General features: G+C 39.1%; 1 protein-coding gene across 10 annotated transcripts in view; it reads left to right on the top strand.

Annotated features, from left to right (window-relative positions):
• PKP4 (plakophilin 4) overlaps window positions 1-27,015 on the top strand; it is a 156,936-nt gene that overhangs the window by 93,146 nt on the left and 36,775 nt on the right. For 9 of the 10 annotated variants that reach the window (XR_016280864.1, XM_089519966.1, XM_089519972.1 and 6 more), the window contains 4 exons: window positions 15,579-15,770; window positions 17,495-17,711; window positions 18,013-18,145; window positions 21,251-21,464. Coding sequence is in view for 9 of the 10 variants with exons in the window: in XM_089519966.1 (XP_089376092.1) it covers window positions 15,579-15,770; window positions 17,495-17,711; window positions 18,013-18,145; window positions 21,251-21,464 (756 nt within the window). In the remaining variant the exon portion in view is untranslated. The remainder of the gene's footprint in view (window positions 1-15,578; window positions 15,771-17,494; window positions 17,712-18,012; window positions 18,146-21,250; window positions 21,465-27,015) is intronic. The other variant, XM_089519967.1, reaches the window with a different exon arrangement.

Genomic DNA, 27,015 nt, shown 5'->3' with positions numbered 1-27,015 from the left:
AGATAGATTTTTATTGTTAACATTTGCCTATCGGCTTTCCGTATTCCGTATTCCATTTACAACTTTAGGTAGTATTTCCTATGGAAATAATAAAATAATAAAAATACCGCAACAACAAAAAAATATGAATTATTTAAAAAAGCTATTATATTTCTCCTCTCCACTGCCGAAAAAAAGACAGTGAACTGTTCAACCATGTTACAAGAATTTCTGTGTTAGATTTATAGTCGCTTCCTTACCCCATTCCTCTTCAAAGAATGTTAATACCTTTTTCCAATGCTCTAGTTGTTTTTCCCTATTCATGCTATTTGAAGTTCGGGTTTCAATATCCATCCCAATCCCTTCATATAGTTTTAATAACCATTCGTCACTAGTTGGGATTGTTTCGCTTTTCCATCTTTGAGCATAGCACATTCTTGCAAAGGAGACCATGTGGAAGACCGCCCTCTATTTTCAATAGGGCTTGAGCATACACATTTTTAATGCATTTTTGTCCGGAACAAATCCCCTGCGTAAAAAAAGGGCGCACTGTAGTTAAGATTAAGACATTGACATAGTTTGTAAAGCTAATTTAATATAATAAGCTTAATATATACCAGGTCTTGCACTTTATAGTTTACTTCCATGTCATTCACTCTGAGTTAATCACTTTGGTCCCACTGAAATCACTGGGATAAGTTAGTCTTGACAAGTCAGTCAAATTCAATTGATTTTAGTATTAAAATTAATCTAGGTCTAATTCATAATTTTGACCCTGTCTTCAGAAAGACTCCTTCCATTCATGGAGAGGCCTAAAATCCAGTGGAAGTTCTCTGCTGGAGGAAAGAAATGAGTCAGTGGATTTTACTGCTACCCCTGCTGCTCCAGTACCACCTCCAGTGTCTCAGCTCTCTGGAACAGTTTTTTAGAGAGCATGGGAAGGTGGCATGGCTGAAAATTGCCACCCTACTCATTTATTCCATGGATGCAAAATTACTCTAGCATCCTGATCCAATTGGTAGTATTTTGCATAAACTAATATACCTCTCTCCAACCCAAGAAAAATCAGGAGGAAAAAACAGAATACATTCACATTGCCCCTTTGACTGATGGAGTGGACCATCTAGAGGAGTCTTCTCCATCAGTCAAAGGGCCATGTGAACCTGTTCTGTTTTTTCCTCCTGATTTTTCTTGGGGTGGGGAGATAACAAAAATGGGTAAGCATGACACAGTTACCAATGGAACATGATGACATCTGGAACCCTATAAATGAGGCAAGCTACCTGGAGCTACTCCTGACTTGTGTACCTAAGTAGTCTTTAGAGTTTGCACTGGTCTTTGGCTGACAAATTCATGTTCATTTTATTGACTGTGTTTCTCACATAGGCAAATTATCTTTATGACTAACTTTCTTTGTATCCTGCCTTTTCTCCAAAAGCAGGACTCAAACTTGCTTTTAAATTAAATACAATATACAGTGCACCCTTTTATGTGGGGGATCCGTCCCTCCCCCCAGTGTAAACAAAATTGCGTGTATTCTTGAGCCCCATTGCAAGTAATGGGGCTCATGCTCGTGGTGGTGCCATGGGCACACACACCATTGTTTCTTCCGGAGCTGCTTTCAGCATATGCTGAAAACAGCATATAATGCACCCGTGTCACATGAGGGCACACTGTAGTTGAAACAGGAGAAAACTTAACATTAAAATGTAATTAGACTGTCACTAATGTCCAATCAATTTACTAATAGTCTCTGTACTTTTAACCTTTTTAAAAAATAGCTGAAGTTCTTAGTTGTAATCCAATATGAAAGTACTTTTATAGAATTTTGAACTGTACTAGACCCATAATTAACCCATAAAATAAACTAAAAATGCATATGCTCTGAAGAAGATTCTGGCCAATCGGTTCCTATGCCAGTATAACTGCAAATGTGAAGAAAGTCACACAGAAAAGAAAAGGCTGTAGGTTCAGCAGCAAAAAAGGAAAGAAGACAAAGGTAATGCAGAAGGAAGGCTTCCAGCTCTGAGAACCCTGCTTCTCCATTGTCTAGCCTCCTAGGGGTGGGATTTCTGGGAGCCGAGGTGATCTGAAAGATGACAGATAATTGTTCCTGCCAGCTCTGCCAGAGCGCTTTGGTTTCCAGGATGCTTGAAAGCCAAGCATTGGAGAATAGAGTGATTAAAGCTGAAAGCCTTCCCTTCCTGTCATCTGTCCTCCTCCTTCTTCCTGTATGACCTCAGAAAAAGTGCAACTATTTGCATAACTGGGCATTACACAGACAGAAGAAATCAATCAGATTCTGTCCAAAAACTCATTTCAAATTTCTGTCTGTATGTTTGTAAATTTCCCTAAGAAATCAAATACAGAAACTGGATGTTTTTAAAATGCTACCACATCAAACAGAGTTGAGCACAAATCTCTTTGGTTTCAGCAGAAAATCTAAACAAATGCTATCTTTGGCTGCATTGTGTCTGCTCTTTTTCTTTTCTCTCCAAAAGAAGATAGCTGTAAATTGGGCTGTCCATTTAGCATCCTCATCTAGTACATGTTTCCATAAATAAAAACGGGCATTCATTCAATAGTCTGAAGAAGTCTTTCCTAATGAGGTTCTTTCAGCCACCTACCTGTCAAAAGTATGGCATCCATCTGCATAAATCAATGCTTAGTTATTGCTTTTTGTCTCTGGGGGTTGGTACTGTGAAATATAGCTCCAAGGCAAAGTCACATTTTTCTAACATCTTTAGTCTTTACTTAGTAACAAAATTATAGAGTTATAGAGACATCTGGAAGGTACATGGATTACTGTTTTGTTGTCTGTTTATATTCCTGTCTGATCTCATACATCAAACTATTTACTGTATATACAGTGCGCCCGCATTATACGCGGGCTCGCTATATGCGGCTTTGAGCATATGTATAAAGCCCTGTGCGGGGCGCAAGGGGCAGCGCGTCCCATTCGCATGAATGGGGTGTGCTCCCATGGCGTGCGCCCTGCGCACCACCCCGGGCACAAGCCCCATTCATTTGAATAGGGCTTGAGCATCCACGTTTTTTCTCTTACGCGGGAGATCCAGAACAGATCCCCCACATAAGAGAAAGGCGGGCTGTACTCGTGTATCAGTCAACCTCACGTATAAGTTCAGGGCAGGTTTTTAAGGAGAAATCATGGATTTTGATATGACCCGTGGATAAGTCAAGGATCAAACTCAGGTCCATGTAACAAAGGATCTAAATGGAGGGAGGAAAACACCACTTCACTCCCTCATTCTCCCTCTCTGGACCTCTCAAAAGGGTTACAGTCTGGGCATGCAAAATGTGGACACAAACCCCAATTTTTCTCCCTTCAACACAACCTTTCCTAAGGCTGATGGCTTGCAAAAAAGGAGACACAGACCTCTGATTCCCCTCCCTTCCCCACAACTTTAATAAGCCTATCGAGTGGCAATAGCTGCAGCAAAGAAGTCGTTCTACTCTGCATCTATTGCGTCTGCAAAGTCCCATCCAGCAGAGCTATTCAAGGTGGTTACGAAGTTGACTCAAACTCCTTCCACCTTGAATCCTCTTTTTCAATCTACGAGAGCCTGCTGTGACGCCTTTAACGACCACTTTGCAGATAAAATCTCTCAGATAAGGGCTGACTTAGACGCCGGCATTAGTACAGCGTCAACAAGGGAGGCATCTAGTGACTCCATTAATAAGGTTATCTTGGATCAGTTTCAGTCTATGAGTACTGATGACGTACACAAGCTGTTTGGTAAGGTAAAAAAGGCCACCTGCCCTCTCGATCCCTGTCCATCTTGGCTGGCCATCCAGGGAGGTGAGGCAACTTTGAAGTTGCTACAATCCATAATCAATGCCTCCCTCAGGGAAAGTTGTTTTCCATCGAGTCTGAAATTAGCAGTGGTGAAACCCATTCTAAAGAAACCTTCCCTTGATCCCCTGGACAAAAACAGTTATCGGCCAGTATCTCTTCTTCCCTTTTTGGGTAAGGTGATCGAGAAGGCGGTTACAAACCAGCTCCAAGCAGTCTTGGATGACACCGATTATCTCGATCCATTTCAAACTGGCTTCAGGTCGGGATACAGAGTGTAGACTGCCCTGGTCGCCTTGGTCGATGATCTCCATCTGTGCATCGACAGGAGAAGTGTGGCCCTTTTGGTGCTCTTGGACATCTCAGCAGCCTTCGATACCATAGACCATGGTATCCTTCTGGAACACCTGAGAGAGTTGGGAATCGCTGGCTCTGCCTTGCAGTGGCTATGTTCCTACCTCTTGGGCAGATTCCAGATGGTGATGCTGGAGGACAGCTGCTCCTCTGTAAGAGAGCTGACATCTGGCGTGCCTCAGGGCACCATTCTGTCCCCCATGCTGTTTAACATTTACATGAAGCCATTGGGTGAGATCATCCGGAGACATGGGGCGGGGTGTTATCAGTACGCTGATGACACCCAAATTTATTTCTCTATGTCTCGGACTTTTTCAGTGACCAAGAAGGGCATCTCCCCCCTGAATGACTGCCTGAAGTCGGTAATGGATTGGATGAGGGAAAATAGACTTAAGCTGAATCCAAATAAAACGGAGGTACTCATGATAGGTAACCCCAATCCGGGTATGGAGATAAGTTCACCAGTTCTAGATGGGGTTACACTTCCCCTGAAAGACTGCGTCCGCAGCTTGAGGGTGCTCCTGGATTCGTCACTTCAACTGTCTTCTCAGATTGATGCGACAGCCAGGAGTACCTGTTTTCAGCTTTGGCTGATATGCCAGTTGCGCCCCTACCTGGAGCAGCGGGACCTAGAAACGGTCGTACATGCTCTAGTAACCTCTTGTCTTGATTTCTGCAATGCGCTCTACATGGGGCAACCTTTGTGCCACGTCCGGAAGCTCCAATTGATACAAAACATGTCAGCCAGACTGGTCGCCGGAAAATCCAAGTTTGACCATATTGCACCTATTTTAAAATCACTACATTGTCTGCCTGTTAGCTTCCGGGCACAGTACAAGGTGTTGGTTCATCACCTATAAAAGCCCTACATGGCCTGGGTCCAGTCTACTTGAAGGAACGCCTCCTCCCATACAATCCTTCCCGCACACTCCAATCCTCTGGGAAAAACCTCTTACAACCTAGAAAGACCAGACTGGCGGTGACCTCCCGGAGGTCTCTCACCGCTCCAAAAACTTGGAATGACCTGCCGGAAGAGATTCGCCAATTATCCTCACTCGAGGCTTTTAAAAAGGCGACAAAAACCTTTCTCTTCTGGCAGGCCTTCCCCAATTGATAATGTCCAGAACCAATTGATTCCCCCTCTTTTTATTATTTTTCCTATTTGTGGTTTGTTTTTTTAATTTTGATGTATTGTTATGTACTCTTTAACCATCGTACTGTTTAATTTTATAGTTGGGAGGAAGGGTTGGGTCGAGGTATTGTGGGGCTTGTTGTTTTTATTGTTGTATATTGTATTAACTTTGCTGTTACCCACCTCGATCCTCAAAGCGGAAGAGGTGGGATATAAGTAAATATTTATTATTATTTTATTATTAACTTTCCCCAAGGCTGATGACTTGCAAAAAGGGGGACACAGATCTCTGATTTCCCTCCTTTCCCCACAACTTTCCCCAAGGCTGATGGCTTGCAAAAAGGGGGAAACAGACCTCCGATTTCTCTCCTCCCTCCCTTCTCCACAGCTTTTCCAATACGGAGAAGTATTACCATGTAGACCCATATATACGTCTACCTAGGATTTTGGAGCCCATTTTTGGGCTTAAATTTTTCAACTTATAGACGAGTATATACAGTATGTCATAATTTTCTTATTAGTACTGTTCCTTTATACTTTGGCAAAAGAGTAATTTCTTTTTCTGAATGTATCTTAAAATTTTGTCCAAATGTGGTTTACCATACTATAGAAGCACATAATATTTCACCACTTGTAGGAACTGTGACTAGTCCCAAACCTCAGTCCTCCAGGTGTTTTGGATTTCTGCTTCCAGAAGCCTCAATCACCTTGACCAGAAGCCAAGAATCTGGGAGTTGAAGTCCAAAAACACCTGGAGGACCAGTTTGGGAACCACTTATCTGGTGCATCATGGCCTAAAATCCCTAAAGGCATCAGATCTCATCTGATTTTAGAAGCTAAGCAGAGCCTGCCCTGGTTACTTGGGATGTGAAACTGCCAATGGAGACCAAGTGCTGTAGGCTCCTATTTCAGAGGAAGGAGCAGGCAAAACCACCTCTGAGTACATTAGGAGGAACTTCCTGACAGTAAGAGCTGTTTGACAATGGAACACACTGCCTGGGAGAGTGTTGGAGTCTCCTTCTTTGGAGGTCTTTAAACAGAGGCTGGATGGCCATCTGTCAGGTATGCTTTGATTGTGAGTTCCTGCATGGCACGAAGTTGGACTGGATGGCCCTTGTGGTCCCTTCCAACTCATATTTTATTAATATTCCTTGCCTAAGAAAACCATCTGAAATTAATGAGATCATCATAAGTCAGCAGACAACTTGAAGGCAGGTACACACACAGTGCATATAGTCAATAGCAGTTGTGTTTTTCAATAAATCTAAATTAGCACCTGGCCATGAAACCATAGGCACTCTCCTGTATGTCAGAAGAAAGTAAAAATGATCATATTTCACACTTACCTTATTAAATTTTCAATGTGCTATTATAATAGTCTTGGTTCTTTACATAATTCAGATTTATCACATTAAACACAAATACTATCTTGGATGGGATTGACTGTAGGTCCTAGAGTCTCTTACTATGTCCTGCATATTGGCTTGGAGTCAGGAAGGACAGCACAAACCTACACCACTGTTAGGGGTATTAAGAAGGGAGATATACTTGCAAATAGGACAAAAGGATGGCACTTTTGCAGTACTGGCTGTATATCTTTGGGAAATCTGGGGAACTAAAATCCATAGTATACCATGAACACACTGATACATTATATTTTATGAGCTCTATTTAAGTGATTGTGGGCATGTCCCCTCCTCCATTCCAGGCACAGCACCATGTTTGAAGATTCCACGTAGGACCTGTGTACAAATGCGGAAGGAGGGAGGGAGGGATGATACAAGGCAAAGAGCTTACTCTTGAACCCCAAGTTTACTCTTTCCTCTACCTATGCTATGCTTAGACTAAGAAGAAATATACTTTTATGCAACAAGAATATTTAATATGATTAATTCCACATTCAAAAGGGGTCATGAGTTATATAAATATATAAAACAATTGATTTGTTTTTTTTTAAAATGTCTAACTGTAATTAATTACTTTTTCGTCTCATATTTGGAGTAAAACACAATAGTAAATTTGAATTTAGAAAAATATGATCTTCAGCACTGATAAATAAAATGAAATGAAAACCAGACATAACCCAGAATTGTACATTTAGGGAAATTTAGTCTGTGTGTAATGATTTTCTCTCCTCGCTGTCTGCTCTCATAATAGCACACACTGCAGAGGGGTTTTTTTGCCTGGTTTTAATGTGGGATGTTTTTCATAAGATAAAAGCTATCAATGAAGGCCCATGGGTTAACTTGACTGAGAACAGGTTATGAGCTCCCTGCTTCATTTGTTGCTTCTTTTTTTCTGGACCCATTTAAGAAACAGTAGCACAGATGAGTAGATATTTTAGGAATGGAATTGTTCCATCTCTCACCAAGAAGAATGAGATGCTGCACTGTGGAGGCGTATTAATCTGTTTAGCTGGCATCCACTCATTCGAGGGATTGAATTCACTGTTAAAGGGGGACAGTATATGTGCACATGCACAAATGAATCTGCTTGGTTCAAATGATTGATGAAGCCAAAATGTGCAAGAGCAACATCTTGGTATTTGAGCACATGCTGATTGCAGGATGGGGAATGTGGATGTGTTCACCATTTTGTTGATTCTGGGGATTTCAGCATGACCAACTGATGATTAGATTGCGACCTATCGTAATAGTCAGCAATCAGACAGCAGAATGGGGCAACTTTGCTCTTTCGGATCACTCTATTCTCCCATTCTGGAAAAAAAAAGGGAAACATGGTGGCACAAAGAGGGAAAATTACAATGAAGCATCATTTGTGATCACTGGGCACAGCCTGAGCTTCCAGTGTTCTGGCTTTGTAGACCTTATATGACTCATAAGTCAGCTGGATGTTCAGTAATTGAATTTCTTTGGTCCTTGAAAAGAAAATTTATCATTGCACTGTTATTTGGGGGTGGGGGGATCCCACAAAAAAAACCTTCAAAGTGATGCATGCAGCTGAAATAAATGTGTCCTCTGTTCAGAAATGCAGAATTCTATCACATCCTGCACAAGATTCCATCACACCTTTTTTTCCCCTCTTCTCTTTTCATCAGCACTATCAGAACACTGCAAAACATCACTTGGTATTTTCTGCTTAAATAAGAGGTAATAGAGTGCTTGGCTGTTACATTTAACACATGGACATTTTGCTTACATCTGTACACAGACTATTGATCTGTACATAGGGACAGTTATTCAACTGTAAAATTTATGTACAATATATGTGTATTATGTTCTTGTGTAATGGGTTATCTTTTTTAATTCAAACAATTGTTCATAAAAGTATTGCTACAGAAAAATAAATGCTGGAATTAGGTCCAGATTCAAGCATATGCAGGTGTACTGCCTGAAGTGGGTTTGCTTGCCTCTTCCACATGACAATCACTCCAGGTCCCTGAAAATGCTGTTCAAAAGGGCCCTGCTAAATGGAGCAGTCTGTGGGGCAGTGGAGGATCTCTGAAAATTATGTGGCTGTACCCCCTGTAAAAAGAGTTCTTCCAGTAATAGAAAGCCAGATCTTGAAACTCCAGGCTTGGAAATTAATTGAGTAATTAATTAATTGAGTTAGAAATTAGAAAAAGAATACAATGGCATAAACACTAATGACTGAATTTAGTTATTGTTAATTAGCTCCTTGATTAAATTATTATTGTTAGACCATAGGATTTATAGAGGATCAGGATTCAGTTCATTGGTCAGCTATTGAAACCCAGTGGGTGACCTTGGCTGAGTCACAGACACTCAGCACCAGAAAAGTTCCCCTTAGGGTTGTCATAAGTCAGAAGGAATTTGAAGGCACACAACAGCAACAGCAGAGAAGATAAAAACATAGAACACCACGAAATCCTTCTTCTACATGAGTTAGGAGACAGAGGCCTGGTTAAAGGTATTTTCCTTTAGGCATAAAAAGAACAGAGAAGGAGCCAACCAAACTTGCCATGGGAGGGAGTTTCAGAATCTGGGAACATCCACTGAGAAATGTCCCCCATGTTCTCACTAAACACAGCTGTGATGTTGGTGGCACTCAGTGAAAACCCTCCCCTGCAGATCTTAAAATTCTGGTAGGCTATTATAACAGATAGCATGAATGCAAGCTTTCAAGGGCTTTTGTGGTCAGGAGCAGTGCTTTGAATTCTGTCCAGAAACAGACTAGTGGCCATGAAACTGTTGTAACCCAGGAGTTCCCTATAACCAGCCCTGGTTAGCAGCCTGGCTGAAGCATTTCAGACCCCTGAATGCCACAGAGGGAGAGGCACCCATACTAATGAAATCTAACAATCTAATTAAATAAAGTGTATTTTCAACTTCAGCCTTTATTGGAGAATCTAGAAAGCTAGAAAAATTGCTAGAAAAAAAAATAAGTTAATTAATCTACTAGTTAATTCTAAGTTGTCTGGAAGGTATCCAGTCCCTAATGTATTTGGTTGGGCTTGAAAAAATAGCTTGCTTTCTAAGTTGTTTCTAAAAGCTTTGTGTAGTATTGTGTGTGTGTGTGTATTTTAATTGTCTACACACTAAAAATCTACTATGAAATTTAAAACACTGAATTAAAAAAAATGAAAGTATTGAAAACCATTTGATGGCATTTAATAAAGAAGGGGAAGGGAGTAAGCAGATAGCAGGAACTATAGAGTTTTAACTCTATTGTCATAAGACAGTTAGGAGGAGATGAAGTATAATAATTAAGTTATCCAACAGGAGTGAGAGATTAGGGCCTAATTGGGGCTATACAGCCTGGGGCTGGAATGCAGCTGTAGATTTCATCCTGTCTCTCTCTGACTCAAACTGTTCATGAGTGCTGTGTGAAGACATTTGCCTATAATTCCTGTCTCTGCAGCCTTCTGTGTAGCTAGTGTGTGTGTGTGTTTATTATGTAATTTATAGCCATCCTTTCTTCCAGTATGGGACAAAGTGGCTTACAGTATGAATTAAAACAATATATAGCTACAACAATTTATAATACAATGGTTTCAAAAACAACAACAGCAATGACAGACAATCCATTTAAAGCACTTGAAAATACATTCAAGCATAGTAAAGGTAAAAATATTACACATCCCATTAAAAGGTTGTGCCACCACCAGTCAAAAGCTGAAGGGCTGTTGCCCATGAGTGAAAAGAGAGCAGAGAGAGGACCAGTCTTGGCTTTCCCTGGAAGGGAGTTCCACAAACTGAGAGCAACTAGAGAAGGACCTTTCCTATGTCTTTAGGAAACAGGTCTGTGAGGGTGGTGTGACTGAGGGAAAACACTCCCCTAAAGATCAAAAGGCTCATGTCATACAGATCATAAGGATCATGTTTCTTACAGACAACCTTTTGAATAGTTTGGATCTAATATAAGGCATCAAAGCTAGTACGCACTTTTATTTATTCACTGTCCCTGGAGTCTCAATCCTTTCTCGGACTCTCAGCACCCCCTCAAAATAGTCAAACAGAAATAAAATTCCGTATATGCTCCAAGCACCCCCCCCTCTCTCTCTCTCTGTGTGTGTGTGTGTGTGTGTGTGTGATGGTTTCCTATCACCCCTTGCTAAGATCCCAGTCCATATGGCAATGTGTAGTCAAACTGTCTGAGGCCACATTCTGTAACTAAAGGAAGGGTATTGCAAATATAATCCACTGGATTTCCTCTGCAGTGTAAAATCTGTAAAAATACTGGGGTGCTGGCTGTGTTCTAGCTTCTGAATGAAACTCAGCAGGTGTGAAATAATTTTGACAGCTCTTGCTGCCATATGCTTTAATTGCGCAGGAAAAGCATTGATAACTTTTAAACTGCTATTCAAAAAGTCTGACTAAAATACATCAGTAGTTTTTACCAAAATATGAAAGAAATATAAAACATGCCATGCTAAAATTAGAGTTTAAAAGGAAGGTGTGTCATTTTTCAGTACCATAATTTGCTGCACCTGTGACAATTTTTATCTGATTATTTTGAAATTTGCCACTTTTGTAGATCTCATCCAGTGAATTGTGAATAGTAAGATTTCAAAGTGTTAGCTCAAGAGGTGTAATTTTTGTATAAGAAATAAAAATCTGAGGCTCATAAAAGCATTGGGGGAGAGGTGTCCCACCCCAACTAAAATTCCTAAATTACAATATTATACATTGTATATAAACAGTATAGGTGATTTAATATATTTTAAGCCAGTTGTCTATTTTTGTTTTTAATGCAATACAGGGATATTCATGGCACTGCTATTCTCAAAGTTTGGTGGTAATTTAAGATTGTTTATATGCATTTGGAAATCATTTTCAAAAGGAAGAATGATAGACATGTTTCTCAGTCATGCTTTATTTGTACCCTAATCAAAGAAGTACTAGCAAGCCTGTGCTACTTTAATATACCAATGAATACTAAAAATATTGCCCAACTTAGAGAAAGAGCACCACCGCATCAAACATGTCCTTACATTATCACTGTCAAACATGTCCTTAAATTAGAAACAACAAGTAATGGGCTTAAAATATATTAAGCTACTATACTGTGCATACAACACTGCGTATTAGGAGCCTCACATTTCCTCTGTGTGGTACTTGAGCCATTCAGATTACTTACATTACGAACACAGCCTATGAATCACTAAATAATTAGCAAAAAAGCTCTGCGTAGCTATCAAGTTTTCATGCCCTGGGTGAATTCTCCCTAGTTACAATATTTTAAAAAGTGAGAAGGAAACAAAGGGAGCTTCCACTACTTCTATGAAAGTAAGTGGAAGTCCTCACTTCTGCTAAGGTAGTGCATTTCAGAATGACTTTTTGAAACAGAAAACTTGCTTTCTGTATTGCTCAGTAGCTCAAAGTATTCTCACCTATAATTCACAGCTTTGAGGTATTTGTAAGCTAAGATGTAGATGCAAAACTCAGTGACAAAGCAGTAAGAGGTATTGCAGAGTACCTTTAATCCTGAGTTCACAGGGATAGGATTGCCTGTTACAGACTGCCAAAATAGAGCTGCTTTGGGTCTCTTTGGAGGTATGCTGTTTAAATGATGCATGCATCCTAAGAATCCGGAAGCTGCACCAAAGCTGCCCTCCAGTGCTTAGGAATGGAGTGTGGCTTTGGCGCGACCTCTGGACTCTTAGGACCCATGCATCATTTAAATAGCATACCTCCAAAGAGACCCGAAGCAACTTTATTTTGGCAGTCTGTAACAGGCCGATATTTTTCAAAATAGACCTAGAAGTACACTTACAATTTTGGAATTCTGCATCATTGCTATCTGAATGTTCGTAGACAGTTTACCCAACTTGTTAAGCTTAGGAAGGATGCAAACTTTGACATAAGTATGTTTTTTTCATCAGTTCTCTTCAGTACAGTGCACCTGTGTTATATGCAGGCTCAATTTACGCAGTTTTCAGCATACGCTGAAAGCCGCACTGGGAGAAGGGGCGGTGCTTCCCATAAGGAATAATGGGGTGTGTGCCTGTGGCGCGTGTGCGCCACCACACCACCACGTGCACGAGCCCCATTCATTTAAATGGGGCTTGAGCATAGGTGGAATTCCCTTTACACGGGGGAGTCCGGAACGGATCCCTCGCGTAAAGGAAGGACAGACTGTATAGCACTTAATCCTTCCGGTTTATTTCTGTTAGAGGCATAAACATTTTAGATTTACAAGCCCGTCAAAATGCAAATAAGTGAAATCATCTGTACACAGATATTTACCTTTTCAAGAATCTCGGTGATTGCTACTATAATCTTTAAACACTTGCACAAGTACACTTCTTTCTGATGCTGAATAACAATATCAGAGAAAAGTTTTGTATGGTATGTGAAAGGGATTTACATGTAGGATGACTTAAGGAAGACCAGATCATAAAAATATAAATCATATAACAGCCAAAGTAACACATGTTGGCTGAAAGAACAAATGCCTAAAAGCAATAGTTGAAATATTGATCCATCTGGCCCAGAACATAAATAACAAAGCCAATGGATAATAATACCAAGATTTCTGTACAACTGGAATTGTTTGCAAGGAGGGGTTTCAGCAAATGACAATTAGAGGAAGAGTCCTCTTCTAATAGCCATCCCTGTAAGCTCTGCAGCTATACACAGAGAAGGACTTCCAATGAAATTCCCATCCTCCACTCAAGTTCATATGGGAACAAGTGGTCTTTTGACTGCCTCGTTTCCAAGTCATTTGGGATCTTATGGATTAAAACCAGCACTTTTCTCTTGTGTCGGGGAAAGGGATCATTTGCCAAACATGGGACGGTGAGAGACAGAGAGAGGAGGGAAAAAGAAACATAACAAACTGTGACGCAAAGACTTTGAAATACCCAATGCATTGTCACTTTGAACAAAGTGCAGTTTGTGCTGCTACCTTTTAACAAAGAAACTGTAAAAGTGATAAAAGAGAGAGGGAGAAAAAACAAAATCGTTTAAGGTTAAAGACAAGATACTCTAGAAGGAGAGAATTAAACTAGATTTTTTAAATTTAGACAAAGAATAAACTGTGATATCTGAAAGATAAAAATAAGTAATTATGTCATCTGGAGAAAGTGAATAGGAAACAGGAATGTTCCGTTTAAAAACAGCTGTTAGTAGGCATCTAGTGAATTTATTGCATAAGGGCACCACACATCTTCCATCCTGAACTTTAATACAAAGTATGGAAAAGTCAGAAAATATGAGTTTGCCACATCATTCAAAGTATTCTGAAGATCCATACTTGCATGCTGAATAGTTATAAATTAATTGATATGTCTCAATTTGTACTCCTTTTGTGACCTTTTTTTTGTGACTGCTAAGCAAGACACTGAGATGAGACTATTCAGACACGTTAGAAGAGCTGATAAAAAGAAGCAGGAGACAATCGATGAGACACAAAAACATTCTCCCTTTTTCAAGCACAAAAACACTGGGGGTGGGGGCTGAAAACTGGAGAGTGCTTATTAGGGACAAGGGAAGTATCCCTTAACTGCAGATTATATATCTGAGCATGGTTAAAAGATCCATTTCTTGCTAATGAACATGGGATTTGTCCTCTCTCCCTGACTGAATTAGAAAGCAGAGGGCATCCCACAGTAGATTTCTGTTCCACACATGCTCAATCACTACTGTCACAAACAAAGTCTCTACAGTGATAATATGGGATTCCTAAATGTTGTAGACTGCATGAGAAGTAAAATGTATATATGGTTTGGCCCATTACAGATACTATTTTAATGGAAAATTGTACTGTCTTTTAACATGTGGTTGAATGATGTTAACTAACCTCAGAAAGTCAACTTGAGTGCTCTGTGTGAAGAGGAACTGTTGTAAATGTTGAGTTTTTAATTTAAAAAAACCCTGAAATTAATTTAATTAAAAATGTTGATATAAAGAATTATATAAATAATTGTATATAATTGTATATAAAGAATTATCTAACTTTGATCAGTTCCTTCCTGTACAGCCACATCCTGAGTGGGGGTATGCTGGTAGGGTGCTTCTATCAACAGAAAAAGTATACGACCTATTTTGTTCAGGAATGTTCCTTAACCATCAAGTGGCTGGGGTGTGCCTTAGGAGGCCTCAAAAAGAGGGGGGCATTGATCAACACCCATATTTTCCTAGCAGAAATGCTCCACTGAATGAGTGCTTGATGTAGAAGGAGATATTTCCTTCATGGAAGACAAAGGTCAGATTCAAACCATAATAGTGTAATTTGATAATTTAGAATAATGCTTGCAGCCATTTATAGCAGTGAAAGCTTGATTTGTACCCTCTATTTTACAAAGGTATCTATGAATGAAATTTTATTTCTAGACCGCTATTCCTTGTAGATCACAGCGGTTTACAAAAACACCATCAAAACCAATACATAGTGCAACAATACAAAAACCCACCCATACAATTTAAAAACAATACAAGGGAGGGCTTGTCTTCTTCAGGCAGGCAGTTGGGCCAGCCTGCCTCTCTCCCCCCAAGATGGTGGCTGAAGGGAGGGCTTTGTCTTCTTCAGGCAGGCAGTTGGGCCAGCCTGCCTCTCTCCCCCCAAGATGGTGGCTGAAGGGAGGGCTTTGTCTTCTTCAGGTAATAATCTAAGCAATTATTTACACATTTGGCATGCTCCTGCTCAAATAGGTGCTTCAGACCCTATATCTCAATAAATCTATTCTAAAATGCATATTAATATACAGATTCATTTTACCTTACTATAAATTTAGAGCATGATCACAAGTGGTGATACCCATATGACTGAGAAGCACAGTTGTGTCTGTACAGTTGGAACTTTATAATACAAAACTAATTATTTTCTTGCATTCAGCCTGACTACAACCTGCTCACTTTTCACTTTTCTTTCTAGGCTTGAGGAGTTCATATGCCAGTCAACACAGTCAGCTTGGACAAGAGCTGCGTTCAACTGTATCTCCTGATCTGCACATCACCCCCATATATGAAGGCAGAACCTATTACAGTCCTGTGTACCACAGTCCAAGTCATGGAACAGCTGATGTACACCAAGGATCCCAAACAGCATTATATCGAACTGGATCAGGTAGGCATGAAACTAATACATCTCTCTGTTATCCTAGAATGTTCAGATCTTAACCTAAAATGAATGACAAATGTACAGGAAAGTATCCCATGGCCCAATGGGAGAATAGTACTTAAATACCTGATAACAGCATATAAATGGGGGGAAATATTAATGGCAGAAGAATGCAGCATCAAGGTGTTGAATATAATTTCCCCAACATTGTTTTCTTCAAATGATGTTCATTGCCCATGGTGGCTGGAAATAATTGAGGGTATAGTCCAATGCAGCCCCAGTCCAGCACTTTTCGGGACCATGGAGAAGCGGCAAAATGCCGCTTCTCCATGGTCTTGAAAAGGGGTGTCCTTGGGGCTTCATGCCCCAGGACACCCCAACAGGTGCAGCCATGGGAGAAAGGGGCTGCCCGGCCCCTTTCTCCCATGGCTTTGTTCTCGCGGCTGTCTGGTTGCCGTGCAGGAACGAAGCTTGTATCGTCGCAACCATGAAGTAGCACCGTTATGACGCCACTCCCTGTACATCACGTTTGGGCGCTCAGCAGCGGCACTGGCATCATGGCAGCCCCCTGTGTAGATGGGAGGCCGCCATGATGCCGGCGCAGTCCTGTACTAGGGTTAGGGAGCGTGCCGATGGTGTGCTCTCCCTAACCTTATTATCGGCACGAATACACCACTTTATGGCAGTCTGTACAGCGCCATAGATTCATATATTTCAGTGGTTTCTACCCTAAGTATGACTTAAATTTGAATTCAACCCTATGCTTATCACTGGCTGTATTTGCATCTGCACTGTGGAACTAATCAATTTGACACCACTTTAACTGCCATGGCTCAGTGCTATGAAATTCTGGGATTTGTAGTTTTGTGAGATAATTAGCCGTCTCTGTGCCACAATGAACTACAAATCCATAGCATTGTCCTAAGACAGAAATAAGGCAAACTGCCTTATTTCTGCAGTGCAGATGTGGCCTCTGTTGTAACTGTGGTGGAAACACAGATTGGGTTATAATGTATTGAAATAGAATTTTAAAATTCCATTAGCATTTAAATTAAGATGTATCGCGTTTGATAAAAAGCTAACACAATTATTTGAATCCTAAAATCAGTTAACTTTAAAAGGTTCATGATAAGAACATTTCCTGTCCTCTCCCTCCCGCCACTTAAACCTATTCTCTGGACAGCCGAAAGGCCCAGATGAATAACTTTGTGATGTGCTGCATATCACATTATTTAGGATGATCCCTTGGCTTTTCAAATATATTTTGATGGTACAAGAGGTTGGAAAGTTTCCTTCTATGAACTTGCTTAACAATTGGAATTACAATTGCATGTTCATTTAACAATAGGTCCCCATACCAGTTAGGGTAATTTTGCAATGCTTCCATGAGTTTGTCTTTCTTCTGAGCTCCAACAAGGAAGAATTAAAGTCAAATCTCAAGAAGAGCCAATATGGTATAGTAGTTTGAACATTGGACTTGGACCCTGGAAAGTCAGAGTTCAAATCCCTCTTCAATCATGTAAACTCTTTCTTGGCCTAAGAGGAAGGCAATGGCAATCCTCCTTGAAATAAATCTTGCCAAGAATTTCCTATGATGGGGTTGTCATAAGTCAGAATTGATCTGAAGGCACATAGCAATAACTACTAATGAGTCTTTCTGCTTGCGTCTGTGTGTTAATATGTGTACACACAGATGGTGAGCATTACTTAATATTGATTTTATGTGCTAGGTGTTGGAAATTTACAAAGATCATCCAGTCAGCGTAGCACGCTTACATACCAAAGAAATAATTATGCTCTGAATACAACAGCTACCTACGCAGAACCCTACAGGTCACTTCATTATCGACTTTCTGAGTCCAGTTACAACAGGATGCAACATGCAGCCCCTGCTGATGATGGCACAACCAGATCTCCTTCAATAGACAGCATCCAGAAAGATCCCAGGCAAGCATATTTGCTATATTAATGAAGTGCACATAATTCCCATGCTAAATTGCTCTAAAGTGGTTCCTAGTGCTTCCAGTTTTGTTTTTCTCTAAGGTAGTATTTGCTTTAGTTCATTTAATTTTAGTTGCAAAGATATGTAACATGTTGTCAGTGCCTAAGCTGGGTTAACCCTTTGTGGGGTAAACATTTTATATAAACAGAAATTTGCTGTAGTTTTGGGATGTTAGTAATAGGTGACTAATACATTAAAGAAAGAAAGCACTCACACTTGGCTTTGAATTTTATTTATCTACTGAAGGGAGTTTGCATGGCGGGATCCAGAATTGCCAGAGGTCATTCACATGCTTCAGCATCAGTTCCCATCAGTTCAAGCTAATGCTGCAGCCTACCTACAGCATCTGTGTTTTGGAGATAACAAAGTAAAAACTGAGGTATGATACAAAATTATTCTTCTGGAAAAATCCTCACTGAAGAATATTTCATATCTGTTAGAACAAGTTGGCCAAGTGATCAGTGACTGTATTCTTTGCTGATGAGAGCTAAAGGGTTTTTTTAAAGTTAAAAATGCCTAAAATTAGCTACATACATATGAGATAGATTAAATATTAGCTGAAATTAATATTTTAAATTAATTTTAATTAGATATTATTAAATTTATTAAAATCCCCTTTATTTCTAATTAATAAAATCTTCCTCATATTTGGTTAAATTTTTAATTGGACTTTAATATCTTGACTATAATATTGTACTAAAAGGAAACAATTGTAGCAATCACTATAATAATAACTGTCTCATTGGCTATACTGCATTTAGTACCTCCCCCCCCCCCCCCTTACTGTCCATAGTACATCTAGCAGTTTACTTCAGATTTTCAACACCAAACCACAGTGTCAGTTTTAGATAGATAGATAGAGAGATAGATAGATACATAGATGAACAGAGAAACATAAGGGTGTTAGTGAGCTACTAAAAAGGGCTTGGGGCTACATGTGAATAACAGGTTGCATATCAAATCAGTAATTATAAAAGTGACTATAAACATTTTTCAGACATAAAGGGCAAATACATTAATATAATTAAGCTTTACTATGACAGTATTAAAAAAACTTTCTGTAATCTACAAACCTCTTTTTCCTGACCATTTTCTTTTGACATGTTTAGAATAACAATCTTGTGCACCCCACTGACTTTAATATGACTTCTAAATAAGTCTTCTGATATGTAACCAATCTAATGGTTTTTTTTTAATAAAAAAAAAAAGAATAATCAAGATTTTCTGCTCTTTGCAGATTCTTGGGAACCCATTTTTATGTCTAAAAGCAATTAACAACAAAAAAGAGCTTATTGAATATTTACGAGCCTTTTAGAAAAACATACAGTTGGCAGCAAATGCTAAATGGTACTTTACTGCTTGAATTTTTTAACAATGTTTTTTCCTGTATTAGAGGACACCTTGCTGTCAGTATTCTTTATATATATATTTAAAAGATTTATGCACACATGCTTTTTAAAGCATTCCTGCATCGGCTGTATGGCTTTTTTCAGATTTGCAACCCCTAAAAGAAAACCACTGTTAAGACTTCTTTTTTGTTTTTTCTCCCTCATTGAGTCAGGTAGCACTTAGCATATTTCTATCATACCAGGGATACAGTTCATTGGCCACTGAGGTATTCTCTTGAGATAAGAGCAGTTCCACAGTATGAACCTCGTGTGGGGGAAAATGTCTCAAACTGTCAAGGGTTATATACTTCTATACTGAAATAGTCAGAAATGTCTCGTTGGCTAGTTCATATTACAAAGAAGGGATTCTTTATTTAAAACGATGGATGAAGAGGAGCTTTCTTTCTTTCTTTCTTTCTTTCTTTCTTTCTTTCTTTTTTTCTTTTTCTTTAGTTCAGCAGTAATAGAGAGAATGCCCTCTCCCAAACATGATGCTATCCACCAAAATATTACTTTGATTTTTAATGCCCTTATAATTATTTCTAAACATTGGCCAATATTTCCTTCTGTGTAAACTTTTGCATGGCTTGAAAGACCCCCCTTTTTAGCTCATCACACTGAATATTCATATTAATTGATAGTAATGCCATGCGTATCAAAAGGAGAAACTCAGAAGACACTCTGCTATATATGCATTATAATACTTATTTAAAGAATCAAAACACATGTTATTGTGAAGATTGATGAATGCAAGTCTTCACTCCAGTGTAGTGTCCAGTTTGTGGAATTCCTTCTACAGAGAGATGCCTGAGGACAAAAAATTAATTATCCACATTAAATGCCCACCTAAAGAACAAAACATTTTAATTTTGGTGTGGACTTTATTACATCTTTCTATCTTCTCTAACTTGTTGTTTAGGGTAATAATCAATTTGGGTAGCTGAGATCTGTTGCTGCTCAATTATTTATGTTTTCCCTGTCCTCTTTGAGTTTTTCTATTTATATTTTTTAAATTAATGGATCACTATAACTCGCTTTGCTTGTTTTTTGTGAGCTGCTTTAGGCATTATACAAGACACACATGGACAAACACGGCACATAGGACATATGCAGCTCTTCAACTCTCCCCATGACTGATCCTCCCCATGACTGTTTCCAGTCACTGCTGCCAAACTGGCTTCAAAATGTTTTTTGTCCAATGGACACTTATTCTAGGCCAGGAGCAGGCAGTTGTGGAAGACTAGGTGGCCAAACTAGCCCCCAGAGATCTTTTGAGGGCTGCATACCCACCCACTGCTGGAATTATTTTTTTAAATTATCCCCAGCTACCCTCTAGGGCAGCAGTTCTCAACCTGTGGGTCGCGGCCCCTTTGGCAGTCAAATGACCCTTTCACAGGGGTTGCCTAAGACCATTGGAAAATATATACAGTTGTCCCACCATATTTGTGGGGTTTAGGGGCAAAGGACCCCTGCAAATATGAAAAAATAGCAAATAACCTCTCCCCCCATGAGAAGGCCCACGCAAGTCCCCTCCGGACCCCTGCCATGCTTGGATCACCTAATCCAAGCATGGCAGGGGGGGAGAAAGACTCCCGTGGGTCCCCTCCTGACCCCTGCCATGCTTGGATCAACCAATCCAGGCATGACAAGGGGGAGAAAGACCTCTGCAGGTCTCCTCTGGACCCCTGCCATGCTTGGATCACCCAAGCATGAAAACAAAAAGAATTGACTGTAAGGACTCCAGAGCAGCTCAAGGGACCATATGCAGTCCAGGGGCCACACTTTGCCCACTCAGGCTCTAGGAAATTTTGTGTTAAAAACCAAAAAAAATCATACAAATAAAAAACAAATGAAATAGTATATTATACTGAAATAGTATAAAAATGTTAAGAATCAGAGTAAAATGTAAACAGTAAAGGTATAAATAAAAAGTCAAAAGACAGAGGTCTTTGCCTGACATCTGAATCCTTATCATCATGATTTCAGCTGGATCTTTGAGAAGGTGAATCTGTGAGAAAACTTTCTTCAAAACATTTCACTATTTTTGTGAAGCTCAGTTGTTAATTGCATTTGGTGTTCAATATATTTTTTTCTAGGTATGTAGATTAGGAGGAATCAAACATCTGGTTGACCTATTGGATCATAGAGTTCTTGAAGTTCAAAAGAATGCTTGTGGTGCATTACGGAACCTGGTGTATGGAAAATCTACAGATGAAAATAAAATAGCAATGAAAAACGTTGGTGGGATACCTGCACTTTTACGATTGCTAAGAAAATCAATTGATGCAGAAGTAAGAGAACTTGTCACAGGTAAAATTTTAATAGATAGGAAATAAATGGCATATAGCCAGGCAAAATTTGTTTCTCTGTGCAATAAGTTTTTGTTTGAAATAGTTGAAATGAGACACTCAGAAGCATATTTTATCTAGACCCAAATGAATGTGTAATTCCCATATGTCACTGAATGTAATGGCAATAGTTGTGTCATAAACAACTAGCAAAATTAAAATCGTATCTTTAAATTATAATATCATATGCACAGCTTAAATTTTTTTACTTGCACGTAGTTTCATGTGGTTAAAGTGAAAATTGGGTTAGATGTGGTGTTTTTAAATGAAATTTTGAAAGAATAAACAATTTTAAATTTTTTTTTAATTTAAAAATATAAACTTAATTTTTTAAAAAAACACGGAGTCCTCTCCTTTCTCCTCCCACTGAGCCTTGTCCCACTCACACTTTTTCAGCATTTAAAGCAACACAGGTGATTGCAACAGTCTGTTTCTGCCAGATGGCAGATGTTTGGGGAGTAATGGTGTCACACCCCTCTTTCAAGTGTTGACTGGTGCGGACCACACCTCCTACATTATGATGCCCCTGATTTATAATATGCATGTTGTTCAGAATATTTATCTAGATAACTGGATACTGAGACATTTAAGACAGTGAAGACATTAGCCTCTAATACTCATAAACGTGCTTTAAAGATTATTTTGGCCCCCTGGGCACTCACTCATATACTTTCAGAACTCACATTTATAAGAAATCACTCCATTATTGAATCCAGTAATAGTTGTATAGTGTTTGAGTCCTATTGACAATTTTGTTATTCTGTTTCCATTGTCTTTATAAGGGGTTTTCTGGTATACTTTTAGTAAACTGATTCCTTTTATTCTCATCAAATAATTCACTGAAGAAATTAATCAGCTTTATATTATCAATTTCAGTGTTGTTTGCATATATCATTGGAGAAGGACTCATCCCTAAAGTTGAGAAGTATATTGCCCTGAAGTAATGAAATGACAATAAATGGGCTCAGCAAAATAAAATAAATATATAGCCTAGCTACCAGTTGTTAGTCCCAGTTAGAGTAGACCCACTGACCAGGTTCCCATTGGCTGAATGAATATACTCTAGTTAGCTCCTCGGCCTTTTGGCTAAGATCAAGTGTAGCCACATTACCACACTACAGTCTTATAGTGTTGCTATTTCACTTTTACTTCTCTGTCTGTCTCCCTTTGCATTCTGAGGTTTGTAGTTCAGTGAGACCTAAGGGCTCTCTGGCTGAATAATCTTAATCCCCTCCTTAAACTGCAAATTCCAGAATGCAACAAGAGGCAGCCATGGAATAGCAGTACTGTAAGAGTGTAGTGCATTAATCTAGTATGATTCATACCTATATGTTTGAGTCCAACTGCATTACATACTTAGGACTCATTGCTTTCTTACCTTGCTTCAAATGCTTAATGACCAGTTAGAGGGGGAAAATATTGGTTCTATATTTCATGCAGTTTATGCACAAAGAATATCTTAACTATTTCTTTAAAAATAATCCTTTTTGAATTGAAAAAAAATCTTCTTAACTTTTTCTAATGCATGCACGCAACCATATTATTGGATTATGTTGTAATCAGCTGCAGTTTCAGAATACTGCAACTGTTACAAGTGTTAAAAAAGTATTCAGCACATCTGACACTTTTCAACAAAGTGTGACACACACATTAAGCATTTAGCCAACTGAATTCCTGAAGTGTTAAAGCACTGTGATCTTTAAATACATGAGGTAAATGAAAGGAGACGCCTCTCCGCATGCCCTGGCAAAAGATCTCTGCTGGAGACAGCTCTTAGTTCAGTGGGTGCTGCCATGTCTGTCCTATCATCCAAAGCTGTGAAAAAATAAAACACTAGACCTTCTCAGTGGTGATACATTTTGTGGAGTTTTCCAGCAGATTCTGCCACTACAGATTTTTAGTTTTAGTCTTGACATTCCCAATCAGAGCAGTCTGGCCAGCGGCAGAGCCAGTTATTCCCTGCACTTGCCCACTCTAAAAAGAAGGCAGGTGTAGAGACTGCTTAGGGAGAAGGTCCACTTGAAGCCCTCTGTGCCTGAGAGTTTTGATTTATTGGGTGACCATGATGAAGTCAACCAGAGCTTGTGTTGCATCTTTCCTCCCAGCTTCACCTATCTGATGAACTTTTTACTAAGACCTGGCCCAAGCATGCTAGCTTGAGCAGTCATTGGTATGACATCAAGGCTGACTATCTCAATATATGTTGCCTGGGCAATCCTGTAGAAAATCATACTACTTGTTTCTCCCCAAGGTTTCTTGTATTCTTTTCAGATAGCCCAACATGATTATTGAACCACGGCTTATTTTGACTGCTTCAGTGACAGCTCAATTATTTGCTTAAAACTCTGTAGTTTCAACTCAGTCCATCCAAACAATGCAGTTTACTATGTTTGTAGCTCTCAATGTATGTAATCTTCATTGCAGGAAGTGGGGAGGGTAAAGGAACCTGTAACACATCATATCACTATGCTGCTGACTCGTGTGTGTGTGTGTGTGTGTGTGTGTGTGTGTGTGTCAAGTCACCTGTCAACTTATGATGACCCCATGAATTTCACAGGGTTTTCTTAGACAGAGACTACTCAGAGGTGGTTTTATTAGCACCTTCCTCTGAAATAGAACCTACAGCACCTAGTATTTATTGGTGGTCTCCCATCCAAGTCCAAACCAAGGCTAAACCTGCTTAGTTTCCAAGATCAGACAGGATTTGGTGTCTTTAGGATAGTTAGGCCCTTCTCATGGCTTATTACCAAACAAATGATTTGGGCTGCTAGCTTCAACAGCCACAGTCACATGGGAGGGATTATCCTTGTTCTCATCCTTCTAACAGGAGTATACAGCAGAAGTTTCTCCTACTGTGCACATATCTTGAATCTTTATAACATACATGGGGACTTTAATAGAGATTCTCAGTTCCTTTGCATGGGTCATCATTACTCAATTGGTTGAGAAATGTGAATGGAGTTTCATTGGTAGAATGGGAAGAGGGACAGTACCTGTCCCTACTTCTTTGCACAGTTCCTTCCCCTACCTTTTATGGACCCTGGTGCACCCTGGAGCATTGGAACCATCCAGATCATATGAGGCAGTTAAGTCAGCAAGGAGACAGAGAGGAATGGAAAGTTCTGTGAGGCAAACTGAAATTGGGTAGCATTCAAACAGTTAAAAAGTAATGGAGGTAAATGGAAATAATACATGCACCATGTTAGCTCTGAGACAGTGGTTGTTGTTGCTCATATAACAAGCTAGTTATGTATAATAATTGCTCTTATATTTTTAACTATGGGAATAATTTAAAGAGTTCTCTGTGAAAGAAATTTATGTGGAAATCTGATGTTTTAAGTAAATGCTTTTAATATTTTATGTCTGGGCTATATATTCTGCAGTAGGATCACAAAGCCAGTATTTAGTTTTGGATTCAGTATCACTTATATGGAAAAATAACTCTTATATACTCTACTTCTTCAAAAAGCCTTATTCTGCCTCAGGGTTTTTTGCATTTACTTTTGCAGACTCTCATTTTTCATGAGTTGTACTCCGGCTCTAAAAGTTAGTATGATTTATTACTTTTAAAATCAGTGAGGCAGTTAAACAGGCCTTATCTTAGTAACTTGGTCACAAACTCATTATACAGCAGGATGTATTCTTGGTACTTTTACATAAATTTTCTTTCCTAATACCACATGGTTTACATTCAGAGTGTAATCTAAAACCAATTATCCATGCCCAAGGCATGAAATCAGTAGGGCCAAAGTTCTTAACAGTGTGGTCAAGAATGATTTGACAGAAAATTGCAGGTGCTTCACTTCTTTTTAGATTGAACCCTTAGGCCAGGATCCACTTATTTGCATCTGCTGGTAGCAATGGATCCAGGAGGAAGCCCTTTCCCTTTCTTGCTCCAGCACCATCAATATCTGATCTGGAGGGTGTGGAAAGCTCACACAGCAGAAGGAGCAAAGGGGAATGTCTTCTTGAAGCCACATCCAAGGTGTTCACCAGAAGAGGAATCAATTCTTCCTGGATCTGCTGGTGGATTTATTTCTTTCCCACATTTGGGTATGCACAATTGGTTCCTGGCTATGATATTTTAATGTAATATAGATAAACCAGTGCTACTCAAAGTGATGGTCTCTGGACCAGTGCCGGTCAGTGAGCCATCAGCTGACAGTCCCAAGAATATTTAATGGAAGGAAGAAATAATTGTAACCAATGGGTACAATATAGTGCTGGTCCCTAGCATTTTGGAGGTGAATTGTCTTTTGCATTTTTGTCATCTGGTTGTTGTTGTTTGTACAGTAGGATTTATTTCTGGTGAAGAAATAAAAAAGATAGGTAGAAGAAAATTAGTAGTAGTATTTTAAGTGAGCATATACTTGCAGTGGGCAAGGGTTACATCAGTATTATAACATGAGAGATCTCAGGCACTACTTAATAATGCTTAGCCTTGAGTTTAAACAGTGTCACTTCAGGTGAAATGAACAAGAGGAAGAAGAAAGGATGAAATCAGTGGGACCAGCGTTCTTGATAATGTAGTCAAGAAATATTTCACCAAAAATTAGTTGTGCTTCATTGGATTGCAAATATGATTTTCTTCAGTTCATTGGATTCTATTATTTTGCAGTACTATTTTTTTCTGAGGTTGCCAATATCCATAAATGTAAAACCAATTTTCTTTACTGAAAATAGTATTAGATTAATAGTATTTCTAGATGTTATTTAGTGGCAAGAAGAAGCTTTCATTTATCTATTTATTATTCTGCATTTTCTAAATCCTGAACTCTAGGGGAGTTCTGCAAAGATTTCTCATAAAAGAAAAGGTCTAGCCAAACCTAAAGACTTCCAGGCCCCTTCATCAGGCAAATAATGTTAGCAGAATCAAGTAGGAAATCACTTGGGGAAATTACTTGATATACCTGAATTATCATATTGCTCTGTGAAGAAATTACTTTTTTCTGAGTGGTGTTACCTCATTGTAGCTGTTTATCAAGTAAGTGCCAAAGGTTTGGGTACCTTGCTGCATCAAAATGACATACATGCTTCATCAGATTGTTCTGCCAGACTCATAACATCTTATCCAACTGAGGGCAGACAGGGATTCAACAGTCTAATTCCACTAACTAGGTGCCTCTTCTAAGGGATTTTTTTAATCTAATGGAAAAGCATAGTGTGAGAAACACAACAGTCGGAAATTTTATTTATTGGGGTTTTTTCTTTGCCCCGCCTTTCTCCCAAAGCATCCAAAAGTTCAAAACAAGATTTTAAAAACCTCATTTTACGAAAGTTAAATAAGAATTAAATAAATATATTAAAAACCATGATTAAAACAACTTAAGACATGTTGAAAACATAGTTACAATAACAGATAAAAATAAAACTACTACTATATGAGTTATAATTCAAAGGTCTAACTGAATAAAAAAGTCTTCACCTGCCATTGGAAAAATAGCAGGAAGAGAGCCAACCAGACTTCCTGTGGAAAGTTGTTCCATAACCTGGGAACAACCATGTGGAAGAGC

This window comes from Sceloporus occidentalis, unplaced genomic scaffold (assembly GCF_023333645.1).
Source record: "Sceloporus occidentalis isolate IW3139 unplaced genomic scaffold, rSceOcc1.0.p SCAF_4, whole genome shotgun sequence".
Lineage (NCBI taxonomy): Eukaryota > Metazoa > Chordata > Lepidosauria > Squamata > Phrynosomatidae > Sceloporus > Sceloporus occidentalis.
This window is presented reverse-complemented; position numbering and strand designations above follow the sequence as displayed.